At 32.8% G+C, this 15,685-nt stretch overlaps 1 protein-coding gene across 2 annotated transcripts in view; it reads right to left on the bottom strand.

Moving 5' to 3' along the window:
• The window catches only part of LOC123004453 (protein winged eye), a 106,421-nt gene that overhangs the window by 57,696 nt on the left and 33,040 nt on the right, over positions 1-15,685 (bottom strand). For both annotated transcript variants that reach the window (XM_044397737.1, XM_044397738.1), the window contains exons 2-3: positions 9,822-9,949; positions 6,893-7,033 (exon numbers count right to left, since the gene is read on the bottom strand). In XM_044397737.1, coding sequence (XP_044253672.1) covers positions 6,893-7,033; positions 9,822-9,918 — 238 coding nt within the window. In that variant the 5' untranslated portion in view covers positions 9,919-9,949. The remainder of the gene's footprint in view (positions 1-6,892; positions 7,034-9,821; positions 9,950-15,685) is intronic.

The following is a 15,685-nucleotide window of genomic DNA, read 5'->3' as shown; positions in this document are numbered from 1 at the left end:
TAGTTTCGATAACAAATGTTAATTTATTTTTAATTAAAGGTAAAGTTCCTACTTAAATTATTATAATAAAAGCTCAAATCGGCAAACATCACTATATACCACAAACGGGTTCGTGTGACGTTCTATAACATTTTCAAACGCTTCAGAATTCTTTTTTCGTATTTTCTCCAGCGCCAATAAGATTCGGTTCCACAATTCATTATAACCGGAACATGCATACTCGTACGAGTATGTCGTAGGTTAATTACAAATTCAGTCGTTTTATAAACGCCTAGTCAACCAACCAACCTGTAACGTTTGATGTTGGCAACAAAGTTACAAACAAAGTTACAACTAGAAGCAGTTACATTGAATTTTTCTACGGTAAAGTTTTAATTTATTTATGCAATCACATTAGCTCTAATTAACTTTATTTATTTTAGTTTAAATTATTGTGAAACTGGTACTTTATTGAGATAGCATTATCAAGTAACGAAGTCTGCAAAATGAATTTATGTACGATGGAAGAAGACAAGAAAATTGTGGATTACATGGTTAAAAACAAAATGATTTACAGTATTAAAGAAGATAAGTTGTGGAAATTCATGGAGTTTCAGAAAGTTACTAATAGGACTTGGCAGGGTATGAAACAACGTTTCCAGAACCATATTATTTAGGAAATACACTTTCCAAAATACGATGTGCCACAACAACAAATTTCTAAACGACTGAACAAATTGTAAATGAATAAATAAATGCAGTTTTTACTATGCGACGGAAAATTTTAGGCGTATTATAAAATGCCGAGTAATAGTCTAATTATAAAATATCTATGATTAAATTATATTACGACTGAAACGAACCTGCGTTATTTAGGCGTATTATAATACGCATGTTGGTAAGTCAGTATTATTGAAAGTGTTAGTTCGAACATTATATTTATATTATAAAGTATTTTAACAACTCTGTCCACATGCGTTGGTCTTAAAATTCCCAAATTCTCGCGTGCGACTCTCAAGACTCGAGAATACACTGCGACAGGGAATGTGGCGATCAAGAAATCTTTCTCCGTAGGGGAGAGTGACGCAAATTGACGAACGGAGCAAGTTGACGAAAACTATTTTCACTAAAACCTATTATAGACACCTTTTAAAAAGTTGTGCACTAGATGTCTGTTGGTTCTTAAAATGTAGTACTCCGCAACCAGACGGCAATGATTTAAAGAATTATGTATTTAAGTAATTTTGATGCTGTTGATGCGCAGTTGTTGCAAGTTTTAAGGTGTAGAAAATAAGGATTTTGTTTAAACACCTTAAACTATAGTTAATCAAAATTACCGGTGAATGTAGAATGAAGCTCCTGGCATCTCAGGTCTTCAAGAATTGATTTCTTTTCTACTAATTGTAGGTAACATACTAATCACACATCACTAACACGGCGGGTGATGGCATTAAATCGATAAAACTTCAGTAAAGAGAAAAGATGTGGCAGGTCAATTTTTTGGAAAAGGTAATAGTATGTTTGGTAAAAATGTATATGTATGCTTAATTTTATTATGCACACATTTAAAATAATTGTAAGTTATGTTCATTTTAATTAAATACAAAGTGATCCAGAAAGACTGAGTCTGTTGGTAACAGATTTGAAAGTATTTTTGTTAATAATATGAAACACTACAACGGGATATGGTTTTACTTGACAAAGGGTTGACGTACAACCTCTCTAGATTGTTGAATTGTTGTTAATAAAAAGCGCACGCCAATGGTAAGCTTTAAAAATTAGAGTCAAGATTGCCAACAGATTCATGCATTGTGGACCACTTTGTACTTCAAACGTTTGCTAGGTTTTATATTAGCATACAAAATGCTTGATCCAAACAAAAAGATTTTTATCCGCACTCGTCACAAAAGTGACCACTTTTATGACTAAATGACACAGGTAAAAGTTTTACTTTTCAGACATGGAGTAAAAACACTGCTTTTACGCCTAGGCGTTTTCACTTTTACTTGACACTTACTTTGACATTTACCACTTTTGTCTCTTTCTTGTCTCTTTCGCTTTTACAGCATTTTCTGGAGAGGTACAAGGTAGATTATCAGCATTTGACATTTTGCACTATAAACTACACCAGTGATTCACCAGTTAAATCGCAAATAGTAATAGGTTATAGACCCAGAGCAAACGCGAAAAAGTATATTACATAACGAGCACGAAAAGTGACAATTAACGCACAAGTGAAAAGTCTTATGCACGAGACGTCAGCCGAGTGCAGAAGCACCACGAGTGCGTTAGACACTTTCCAACAAGTTATGTACACTACAGTGCGATCAAAAAATCTTCCTATCAAGTAGGCGTAAGTAGGACGTATGTTGCATGGTAGTTCGTATGTTATCTAGATGTCAAAAAATTATTTTATAAAAATTGAATTATTTTATAAAACGTCTCAAAATATCCTAAAATGAGATTTCGTTGGTGTTTATTCATAAAAATCGTTCACCACGGTTTCCTGTAATAATTTACATAAAAATTATTTTGACATTTTTCATTTGTCATTGTGACATTTTATCTTCCACAGACATACGTTTTAAATTTCTACGCTTGCTTGATAGACAGACTTTTTGATCGCACTGTATTTTTCCCACGGCCCACGACAAAAAACATCATTATTTTCAATGAAACGATTTAATGTTTCTGTTACAGATCTAAGAACGATAGTTATTAAATTAGGAGTTTATTAATATTCAAGACTTACTTAATTAACCCTTAGAGGCCCAGGCGGGGTCTTTCTTGGACCCCGTCTCTACACACTTTTACATATCTTTTTTATTTAGACTTGTTAACAAGACAGTTTTCTGGCATTTGTTATTTAATGTCTCTTGTAGGACAAGATAGAATGTCCTCACAAAATTAGTAGTTTTGGCGTTGTAGCAAAATATAAAGTTATTTGAGGCCTCGTGGGCCCCCCCAGAAAGAGTTTGAATGAAGAAATATTTATTTCAATGTTTCAAAAAAATCATTGACACAATATGAACTCGAAGAAATAGCAGTCAAATAGTGTCATTTCATTTTTACCTAAAGTGTAACGGTGTTTCACGAATTGTTATAAATTGAATGAATTATTGTTAACAATAGTTGAGGTTGAGCTTGCCTAGATGAAAGTTTGTTGATAGTTTGAAAAAATACACCTTTGACAGCTTAGAACATTTCATGAGTTTTCTCAAGAAAAATTTGATTCAAACTCCGACGGTGTTTGTTCATCACTAATTCCTGAAAAATCAAGATTTCGATATGAAAATGTCTATAAAATCTTTAAAAGCTGATGTGAGGAAGAGTTGTAAAATTAGTGAAAAAATTACTGAAAAAAAAAACTACTGAAGACGCCAGAGGATTTACGTTGGATTCAGCAACAGTTTCTGTTAGCGCTACTACCAAAGAAGCCAGCGGAATTACAATTACTACAATTAGAAATTGTAGTGGTTGTACGTTTAATTTTAATATGAAATAATTTGTTGGGATTATAATGTTTATAATAATGTTTATGCTATCAATAAATGTTTTGTGGATTTTATCTGATTAATGTTTGAAATTACTTACCGTTCTAAAACGGTAAGTAAATTACTTTGTTCTGTTTATTATAGAAACCAGTAAATACAACATCATAGGTCTCGAAACAAACGCGGTAACAAACTAAAAAAAAGCGTTCTATAGTGCAAAAAAAAATAAAAATTCAAATAGGGTTCCTAAAAGACTCTGCATGGGCATTTACGAGTATGTTTGTTTCAAACAGATGGGCATTAAGATGGGTATTAAGCTGATGTAGGTTTAAATAGTCAATTTTGCAGGATGAAGAAAATAAAAGTCAAAAGCAATGCACCTGGGCCAACAAACATCCAATCACGCCCAATTTGCCAGACGCGCCGAGGGCTCTCCGCCAAACGTACAACCTCTTCTTACTTTATGTTCATAACAAAGACGTGTGTTAGAAAAATATGCGATTCGTTCGAGATCGTCAACTTTCGTGAATAATTGACTGTATGGAAAATATAGTCGCTTTCTTATATAGTCGTGGCAAAAAATAGTTGAACAAGTAAAGTAGAGACTTGAGTTAGCGCTAAAATTTGCGAAATAAAATAGAAAGTGACAAACTGTGAAAATGGATAAAAATCAGAAGCGAAATATAAAACCATTTAACGAAGAAAAATAAATCGTTTAAAAATTTCATGTTAAAGCATTGCAGCAAATCACGATGAACAAAGTGCAGTAGTGCAAAATACATTAATTGTAGTTATCAGTGACTGTTCGCTAAATTTTGCAAAAAAAAAACAAATTTATACACAACAAATTTTGTTCACCTATAAATGAAGAAGTCTTGCTACGCAAATTGCATGTCGCAGAAAATTATTAACTCTTAAAATGGAAGGTGAAACGCGGTTAACCACACATTTCTCTAAATTTAATAAAAGTCTCTCCGAGTTGATAACTGCAGGAGCAAAACTTGACAAAATGGACAAAGTATCAAATCATCTTGAGTGACGATTTAAATCTTAATTTTGTGAAAACGCGTCTTCTCGATCATGAAACAAAACTAACTAATGACAGAAGCACAAAATTTAACAATGATGAAAGTTTTAAATGCTGGATCTTCAGTTTCATCAAATACCAAAGCCACATCAAAAAATAAACAACTCTCAAAATCGCAACAATAAATTTCAACGTACCTACTTATAAATCTTCAAATATGCGTTGCAATCACTGTAGACAAAATAATCACATAAAAAAAAAACTGCATTTATCACAAGAGGATGATATAAACAAATCAAGATTGCTTGACAAAATTGCTTTACAAGCATGCACAAGTGATACCAGTAGTAAATAAAAGTGAAAAAGGCCTTCTCCAAAATTGTCACTAAAGTGTCATAAAATCGTCAGTAAAGCGCCTAAAATCGGCACCAAAAGGTTTAATTATACTACAATTGTCTGTGTTTCGGGTTACAGTGTTGTCAAATCATTGTATTAATGCAAATATGAGATAAAGACATAATCCTATTGCTAGGTGTGTCTGTTTCTAGTATTAGTTTTTCATTCTTCAAATAATTTTTTTCTGATTCATGGTTTGTTATTTTGAGGTTTGTGAACGAGACGGTACTATTGAAATCTCACATCACTGAACCCATTGAAGTAAACTGCCAATTGTTGTTTAAACTCATTTAACGAGATTTCTGTTGGTATAAACTACAAAATGTAACTATGATACCTGACACCACGTATGATATTTGAACGTATGATACCTGAACATGTCTTCAAACTATCGGCACAATACCTAATTCACAGAAACCGATAAAATACTGAACACACTACGAATGAAATAATGTCATAATATACAAGTCGTGGCACTTCTGCTACTCTTCACAATGTTTTTTTCTGTATGAAAGAGTGGATCTTCTTGACTTAAAATTTATCAGTAGGGTTCAGAGTCTCTTTTTTCAAATATTAACCAAGAAAATAGCAGATATTTACTTTCGCAACTTAGCAACAACAAATGCAAGCAAATATTCCACTCGTGATAATATAACTGGATATTCCACGAGGGTTGCAGTGAATATTGTAAACTAATTTGATTTTTTTACCGGTTGCTATAAGAATGAAATCATGTGTAACTCAAATTTGAGGTTTGGTTCATTGAATAGTCCGTTATAATACAACGTGTAGTCAAAAATTATCGAATATTTTTATGAAAGATCATCGCTTTATGAAGCGCATGCGTAATGACCAAAAATAAAAATATTCTACAATCTTTGACTACGAATTGTAGGTATTCAACAGACTATTCAATGAACCAAATTACAAATTTGCGTTACACATGATTTCATTTTCATAGCAACCGGTAAATAATCAAGTTAGTTTAAAATATTCACCGCAACCACTCGTGGAATATCTAGTTATATTTCTCACGAGTGGAATATTTGCTTGAATTTGCTATTGCTAGGATACGCAAGTAAATATCTACTATTTTATTGGTTAAAATTTGAAAAAAGAGAGATGAATTACATAGTCTATTGAATACAATTGAAGGGGTTATTATAAAAACGTGGCAAGCCACACATTTTTTTTAAATGACAATTTTAATCGATGGTAGCCACTCACAGTCACGAGTTCGGGTATTTTCCAATGTGTGGAGGTTACTGTCTGAGAAGTTGCTTATTAAATTAGCAACCTGTATTTGATATTTCTGGTTGATATTAAAACATAGACCTCTCATTTGTTTTTTTTTTTAATAAACACTTGTAATTTGGCATTGTCTCTTATAGAAGACAAAAATTTAAAACAATATCTCAAAGCGTTCCGGATGTAAAGACTTGAAACAAAGTTAATTTTTTAGACATGGAATATTATGTAAAAGAATCAAATTTAAATTAAAAGAGAATTGAACCTATTCTTTTCCTAAATAACACACGCTTTCTATCCAAACGCCACACGTTTATTGTCATCCTCAGGTGAGGATGGCCACTTTTAGTTGTCAAAACGCGTAGTGGTTAAATAAACTTTTGGTGTGGGTAGATATTGTGTGTTATTTCATTCGCAACACCAAAAGACCCAGAAAAAAAAATTAAAAAAATAAATACTGTCTTGTTTTGTTGTTCTATAAGTAGAATTGCCCACGTGAATGTCTTCGAGTTTGCTACACTGCCCACCAAGCCTAAAAATTTCAAGTAAAAAATTTGGCGATTTCTAAGCAAACATATTATATTAACTGTAAGTGCTATAACGCCATTTGAGCGTCGACAGTAATTCTACAGCTAACGTGTTAATAATCTGGTTTCTTTTTAACAACTACATGGCTAATATAATTGTATTACCTGAACCCTTTGCACATCAAGTTATCTTATACTCTTATCTACAGTAGTATTCTTACCCTTGTGATAAAATGAATTCCCTGAAGACTGCTGAATATGACCAGACGTAAACTGACCTATGGTGCGAGCATGAGAGTATAATGCACTTCCAAAGCTTGGTCCTCCAGGAAACAAAGAATAAACGCCACATTTGTTGAAACCTAGAAATAAAAAAGTGTTGATAAAAAAATTGAGAAAGTCATTTCAAAAATTCCACTTCGTGGAAAAAACACGCAAAAGGTGTTGCTAACAAGAAAAATGTTACTAACAAGAAAGATTAAGAAGGCGAATTCAAATGTGCAATAAAAATGGGTACATTCCTTTTAAAATTTCAAAGTTGGCGACAATTTCTCATAGTTCCCAAAGTTTTGGAAATAATTGAGAATGGTCGATTTTGAATACAAAAATTTTAACCACTAATAGAACTCGTCAAAAGAAACAACTTTTGCCGAAAACACGTCATTTCTGAGTTAAAATTAAAAATAAATTGAGGCTAAAAACCCGTCCCCGCCTATGACTTAATACGATGTTTACATTCATCCATAAAACAAAACAGCAAAACGTAAACAGCGTAAAGACAAAAAATTATCGCTACATTAGGGTAGATCAGTGTCAATGTGAGTGGGTCAATACTTGCTATTATGCTATTATGTCCCCCTGTGTCGCCAAGGGCACGTCCTCCACCAAATCAGACAACACATTTCCCAAAAAATCCAGGTAAACGGCACTAGTTAAACGTTAAGGTAAAATGTGGGGTTCAATTAGGTTATCTTTACAAATATTTAGTGAAAATCGGTCTTGTAAGTGATGCCCGTACATCAGTCAATTCGACGTTGGAGTTGGAGAGCGTTGACAATGACTTGATTTACAATTTGCACGATTGATCCGAAAGCGCATTAACGACTGACTAAACTGACTGATAATTTTTTGTTCTTATCTCTTTTTTGTCCAGAAAAACTTTCACGGTCAACATTCAATGCAAATCATTTTCATTGATATTTTACAACTAAAAAGGACAATCACACTAAACGGCTCGTAAAAATAATGGGGGTAAAATTTTGGATACGAAATTTGTTTGATCTTTAAATTCGACTCGAAATTGTATCTACCGCACGTGTAATGTAAATAACTATTACAACATTCAGTTTTATTAAAACTTCACGCTGTAAAATTATATCGAGCGAACAAGATAATTTGTAATCGATTCATCTCTGCATCCGAAAACGTATGTCTAACTGCCCATGAAACGTCAAATAAAATGACAAGTCGGAAGGTAAAACAGCAAAATGGGCTGGAATTAGTCGCCGACGATTGGTACAAGTTTCATCGCGATACGACTTCAAATGCCCGAGATATCGAGGGTTTCTCGTTCGAAAAAGTAAAACCTATACAGAAAATTTTTTGAAGAAAAAACTTTTCTTAACAAGAAAGCTGTATCCTAAATTGTAACTCTGTTTAATGTTATTTGTGGCTTATACAGGGTGCCCATTTTTGCACTTCCTTGTATTGAGAAGAGAAGTGTTTAGGATACTCTATGAGGATTAAGCAGGTAGCTGGCCATTTGAGTTGGGTGATGACACCCATAAAGTGATTAACCCTGTTTCCAAATATTTCAAGATTTACTACAACGCGTTGTGACAAACATTCTAAAAATGGCATGCAAGGATTTCCAAATTAGGAGTTGCGAACAAAAAGTCTATCTATCAAGCAAGCCTGTCTGCGGAAGATAAAATGTCACAATGGTAAATAAGAAATGTCAAAATAATTTTTTTGTAAACTGTAACAATAAATCGTGGTGAACGATTTGTATGAATAAACTCCAACTACATCTCATTTTAGGGTGTTTTAAGACGTTTCATACAGTAATTCAATTTGTTTAGATCAATATTTTAATTTTTATAAAATAATTTTTTGACATCTAGCTGACATATAAACTTCCAAGCGACATATGTCCTCAACTAGTACGCCTACTTAATAGAAAGACTTTTTGATCGCACTGTAGATAGGTAAACTATCAATATATAACGTTTCATTGTCGAACGACCAAGCGGACACAAAAACACAAGAAATCAATCTTAAAATTATAACCTCTTCGTTACAGACTTATAACTATAACGGAAACTACCTTGCGCAAACCCTCTATTGTTGACATTAAAAATTCTAAATATTCAATAGAAGAAAATCAGAACTGATAGATGACACTGACAATGTCAATAAAATAGAGAAAACAAGCAAAAATTAGCTGCAAGAGTTGAATTCCTCAAGGCCTATGCTCAAGACCAATACAGAAGTTGTCTACTACTTCTACCACTACTACTACTATTACTATTACTACTACTACTACTACTACTACCGTGCGATCAAAAAATAAAAATAAATTAGAGTAGGAGACGATTAATATTCTATAGTTGGCAACACATTGGCTGGGATGGAAATTTTCCACACAAACTGAAAATGAAATTGACCATTCACCGTTTTTGTATTGTACAGCATTTTTGTAATAACTTGTAACAATAAAAATTTTCTACTCTAAAGTGAATATCATTCCACTCAAAATAAATAAAACGCAAACTTGTCAAAGTTTCCACTGACATTTAATGTCAAAAATCAAGATTGCCATCTGAAGGATTTTAATCACCGCCTACTCTGAATTATTTATTTTTTTGATCGCACGGTACTTCTACTACCACTATAATAACAAATTATCAAAAATTAAGATTCGACCAACAGATACGTCAAAATTTGACAGTCATGACAAATATTGTGACAAGTAAGTAATGACAATTATTTGACAATTGTTTTCGTTTTTTCAGTAGTTAAGAAAAATCCATTAGAGGTCAGCCACTTAGCCGATTTATTACTACAAAAGACTCTTTACTCTTCAACATCATAAAACTTTCAGCAAGAAAAATGTGGGTATAGAATGTCCAAATGTCCAATAACACTTACTGTCAGCAGTGAAATTACTAGCAGGAGCCGGTGCTGGAGCCAGGGGCCACAGACCTCGTTGGTTTGGTCCCCCCGGCCCAGCTGGGCTGCCCAACATAGTTAGCTCGCCCTAGGATCCTGGAAACGATCTGAAACAAAACAATGTCCATTTATCACCTACTCCTTTAATGTCAATGTGCAGCGTCAATGTAAAATTATAACAACAATTTGTATTTTGTTTTCTATTTTATTTAATTTAAATGTTATGTTTCGACCTCACATCCTAAAACACGCCTTAAGAAGTCAAGGACATAAAACGAAATAAAAAGAGAGAAAAACATCCATGTCATAAAGCTACGCCCACGACGGATGGGAGTTACGTAAGTCGTTACAAAAAGCTTGATAAATCATACAGAAGCCTGTACCATAGCCATCACCACCCTGGCAATGTCGCAACTGCATTTTTTGAAGTGAAATAGGTCAGAAACATTTGATTTCTGTGTAAAACAAGAATCTATATTGCAACTGAACCCTACTGACAAATTTTGAGCCAAAAAGCTCATCCACTGACAGCAGTGGCGATGGGTGTAGCACGACATATATTAATGTAACAAAAAAATGGCAACACTGAATTATTAGTAAAGTTTGACTATCTTTACTTGAATTATATGGTTTTCACTTATCAAACTAGTTTATAAAGGTTTTAATAAGGGTGGTTCGAGATAACGTCGAAAGAAACAAACTTACAGAGTAGTATTGTTGGATTTTTGTAGTAGTTTAACGTCAAATTATAATACAAATTTTAGTTTAAAAAATTTGTAAAACTGCAATGACAATACAAAATCGAGTTTTAACATTTTTTCATAAAAAACTAATGCGAAAATCTTTTATTTATTTCTGTAATAGGAGCGAATACGACCCTGGAAACTTGTCCCGTAGCACGCTTTGGGTTACAATAAACTTACAATTCAGGGGCTGGAGTTCCCTTATCGCTAAAGTCCCAAAGCCTCTATTGCATCATGAAATTCACGCAAAAATGACAACTTTTGACTTGCGCACTGTTCATTCATTTAAGCGAAAAATTCAGAATATGTCATAAAAGGTGTTTGTAGCTCCACCAAGAACCTAACATTGCCGGTATAGGGCAAGTTGTTTCTCCCTCCACGATTAAAACAAATAATATCATGCGAGCAATGAAATTTCTGATCAAATTGGTATGACATTGTAATATGAATCGTTACGTAAGTAACTATTATTATTATCGGTTTCTGTCTGTTAAGATAAATAACAACGTAGTGTTTTGTGTATTTGCAAAATAATTTTGACAATGTGTTATAATACTTACAATACATCATGGTGTCTCAAAAAAATAACCAGTAACAGAATAGATGCAATAATTCTTAATTTTATTTCTTGCATTTTTTGAGACTCTGTATTTATTAAGTGTGTATTTGCTTTGAAAATACTACAATGCAATCAGGAGTATCAAGTACTGTGCGTAAATACAAAGTTGAGCGGTAGGGAAAGCTTACGAGCTCGGCAGATAACTCGAAAGTCATGAAAAACAATTGTAAAACTTTTTTTTTAGTAATTACGCAAATAATGAATGGGATTATTAATCAAAACCTATAGGTAAAAACTAGCTACGCCATTGCACTTTGTACATACATGCGATACAAAAAACCGGTAGCAAACAGTCAGAAGGTGTTCCAGTTGCCCATGTTAAAAGGAATTAATCTGTCGCGACGTAATGCGTATTAACGAAGTTGCACGTACTATAACGTTCCGGTGGATGAATTTACACCAATTTACTCTTGAGGTGAACTATAGTTATCACAGCGTTTTGTTGAAATAGGGGCACGCGTTTTAAATTCTTTACACTCTTTACACCGCTCATCTTTCAATTTTCGAACTGTAGACGACTATGTGACACCGTATGTGCTAGCCCTAAGCAAAAAAATATGTTTTAAAAGTACAAAAATTGAAAACTAAAATTAAACCAGCTGTTATTGCCGTTGCCGTTTCGCTATTGACATTTTATCTCCGACATTTGTTTCTAATTTCTAGACTTGCTTCGTAAAGGGTTTTAGTCTCACTGTATGTACTTATAGAGTTACTTCCTATAAATAGAAAAAATAAATCGAAAGTATCAGTTTGTCGAAGTGTTTATGTAGCCATAATAAACCATTTAGCAAATTATACCATCCAACTGGATACGTGCTTATTTTCTAAAATCATAGGATCACATTGGAACAGTATCGCTGAATTTTTTATTTGTTCCTCACTTATAAATAACTAATCAGTCGTGCCACAACAATCGCCACTTCTATCACTTTTCACAATGTTTTTTCTGTATGAAAGAGTGGAGAGCTTCTTGGCTCAAAATTTAGAAGTAGGGTTCACAGATTCTTCTTTGACACAGAGATTAAATGTTTTTGATCTATTTCACCTCAAAAACGCAGTGGCTATGGCACAGGTATTATTATAAACATTAAAAATTTTAGAAATTTTGGCACTTGAAAAAAATTATTCTGACATTTAAAAAAAAACGTATGAGCTTTATATGTAATAACTAGTAAAGATATCACTTTAACTGACAAGACAGTAAAGATGAAAATTTTTAAGGTGAATCTAATGACATGAAAACTGACGTTTACAAATGAAAAACAAATAATAGTTATTTATTCGTCGAGTTTGAGTGTAAATCGGACTCTTTATTTGATCGAGTGGATTTTTAAACCACGAGTGTAACGAGTGGYTTRCCATCCACGAGGTGGAATAAAGCGTCCGATTTACACTCAAACGAGTGGAATACAACATTTTATTCTTCGAATTAGAGTCAACAAGGCTTAAACTTGCTTTAAATCTGTTAAAAATAATTTGACGTTTTGTATTGAGAAATGCCAAACAGATGTCAAAACTTCCTTACAGGGGAAAAAACCGTAAATTTTGACAGTGTCGAAGAATAAAATAATTTACTTAGAATTTTAATTTGCGGTACTGCAACTCACTATGACTACACCTTTTTCAAGTGTAAATCAGAAACCATCATATGTAATTCAAATTAGTCAATTTAATTTCAGAACGCGTAAATTGTAATTTAGATTAGTCAATAGTCTTTCAGAAAGTGTTAATTGTAATTCAAAAGAGTATAAAATGACTTTCAGAAACCATGAGATGTAATTCAGTTCAGTTAATTTAATTTCAGAAAGCATAAATTGGAATTCAAAATAGATTAGTCAATTGTATTTCAGAAAGTATTAATTGTAATTCAGAAACCATTACATGTAATTCAGAACAGTAAATTCAATTTCATGTTACATGTAATCCAGAAAATATCAATTGTAGTTCAGATGAGTAACTTACTGTTATCTCAAAATGAAGTTTTCCTACGACCATATACGAAACTAAATCATAATGCACAATTACATATGGCGAAAAGTGGCAATATCGTTCGAGGTCAAAAACCTGTGCGATTTGTTTTCGCGCTGTGTGTTAGAAATTCACACAATTCACACTCTAATATTTCGTATTTTTTCATTCAACGTATTTTTTTTGTATCCATTATAAAAAATAATTCGTTATTCAACATATTTTTGTATCCATTATAAAAAATAAATCGTTATGAAAAAAAATAGGTTCCTAAGAAAAAAAATATTTATGGTCGTAGGAGAAATAGTGTACAAAACTTGCAAGAAAGAGTCTAACTCACTCGCGGGATTGTCTGCACTCGGCTAACGCCTCGTGAGCAACTTTCTCGCTTGTGCGTTATTTATCACTTTCCGTGCTCGTTATGTAATATACTATTGCACATAAGCACGAATTATTTCATTTTCAAAACTAAAGAACTGCATAAACTTGGTATTTTACAAAATAAATAAGATATTTTATTTTCACGGTAATTTTTAAATAAAAATAACGAATTCTGCATTACAATTGATGAATTCTCAATTTCAAATGACAAACTCTAATTAAAATTTAACGTTTTCTAAAATTGACTCGTACTTATTTCTGTTGGAAAAAAATTTTTTTTTGCTACAGGCCATTAGAAAACGAAACAAAAAAGCTGTATCCAAAATTGTAACTCTGTGTATTGTTATTTATGGATTTTATTGGCAAAATTTTTGTACCTACCTTTATAAGAAAAAAATATACACAAGATCATCAGTATCATTAAATAGACATAAAAAATGTCAAATGTCAAATAAATGTCAAAATTTTTTGACAAATAGAAATTTTTAAACATTTATTCAGTACTTTGGGAAACTACCCAACTACTCCCTTTCAATGAGGTGCGCAACTTTCCGGACAGGCTGTATATCTTACGCTTTCTGAATTACACTTGAAAAAGATGTAGTAGATAAAAACAATTTATTCTGATCTGCATTTTGAAAACACAAATAAATCCTTATTGTGCTTGTTTTCTTTGAGTTAGACATTTGAACATTATTCGTTTCATTTCGCTAAACAAGTAAGGCCACAAAGGTTAAGTTTTATTGTACCTACATGTTCAAAAGATTGGAATGCGTAAATTTACTTTTACTATTAATTGATTGCAAGTGCGAAGGGATGAAAGCAATGTGTAATAAAATTCTAACTAGTTAAATCTCCGAACGGAGAAAAAGCTGCTCTTCTCTTGATTTTTGGAAAATGTGCAAATTAAACGAACCACCAATAACAGCGATCGGAACCTATAAATTGTTCAAAAGCAGCGATAAAATAAAAAAAAAACACAACGTTTCAACGGCCACTTTGATCTTTCTTTTACGACTCTGCTGACCTTAAAGTCTCCAGTCGCTTTAAATTGGTGCAAATAATTTCATTATAACCTCATATTTTTTGTTTGGTCATGATCGGGCAAGTTTTGGTATACTAGTACTTGTACCCCTGTAACTCATACGAAACCAAAATACTGTACAACCTAGTAGGTATTTCAGGTGGTTACTAAAGAGGTCAAGATCTACTACCATACCAAGTTTGGTCACGATGGGGTAAGTTCTCTTAATCTTAGTGATGCGTTTTGGGATATTTAAATATATGTAACTCCGAAACCAAGAAAATGCACAACCTAGTATTTTAAGTGGTTACTAAAGAGGTCAAGGTCTACCACCACACCAAGTTTTGTCCGAAGACAAAAATAAATCACGAGAAGAGCGAAAAGCAGTTTCAAATAGTAATTAAGTCATGTACCATAGCACTTTCACATTTAACGAAATTCATAAGAAAACGTTCCCTGTACAAGATTTTCATTGTCCCTATACAGGATGTTTACGGTCTTAAAGTTGAAAATTGAGCTAGTAATACAAGAGTACAGAAATATTGTAACCGACAAATAAACTTACACAATTGTTATTATTAAGAATATTATTTAACTCCAAATTATTGGTCCACGGTCAATGGAATTATTTCCTGGTTCAGATCAAATTGTATTGTAGAGCAAGAGCCTGCGGTCGCCAGACCTTCGTCGTTTTATAAAAGCTGAAAATTTGTCAGCGCATACTACCAACACAGGTATAAACGATGGGCAAGTATGAAGTTTGGGTCATCGTGGCTTTGGGAGATAACAGGTAGCAAAGAAGTAGAAAATGTTAACTTAAAATTATCAAATAAAACTGTCTGGCTAATGAGAAAACATCTTCTAAAAGTTACCCAAGTAACGTGTATAAAATTCAGCTCTTACACTATAACGTACGTACAGTTCAATTTGTTAAAGTTTAAGGGTGTCTGACTAGGGGTTGCCACGAAGTTAAGTGTCTGGCAATGGATGAGGTGATTTCTAATATTATTCCGAACAGATATAAAAAAATTATGCTTTTTTATTTGATAATTTTAAGTTAACATTTTTTACTTCTTTGCTACCTGTTATCTCCCAAAGCCACGATGAC

This window comes from Tribolium madens, unplaced genomic scaffold, assembly GCF_015345945.1.
Source record: "Tribolium madens isolate multiple individuals breed KSU strain unplaced genomic scaffold, Tmad_KSU_1.1 Scaffold_1;HRSCAF=32;Tcas5.2_LG8, whole genome shotgun sequence".
In the NCBI taxonomy this organism is placed as follows: domain Eukaryota; kingdom Metazoa; phylum Arthropoda; class Insecta; order Coleoptera; family Tenebrionidae; genus Tribolium; species Tribolium madens.
This window is presented reverse-complemented; position numbering and strand designations above follow the sequence as displayed.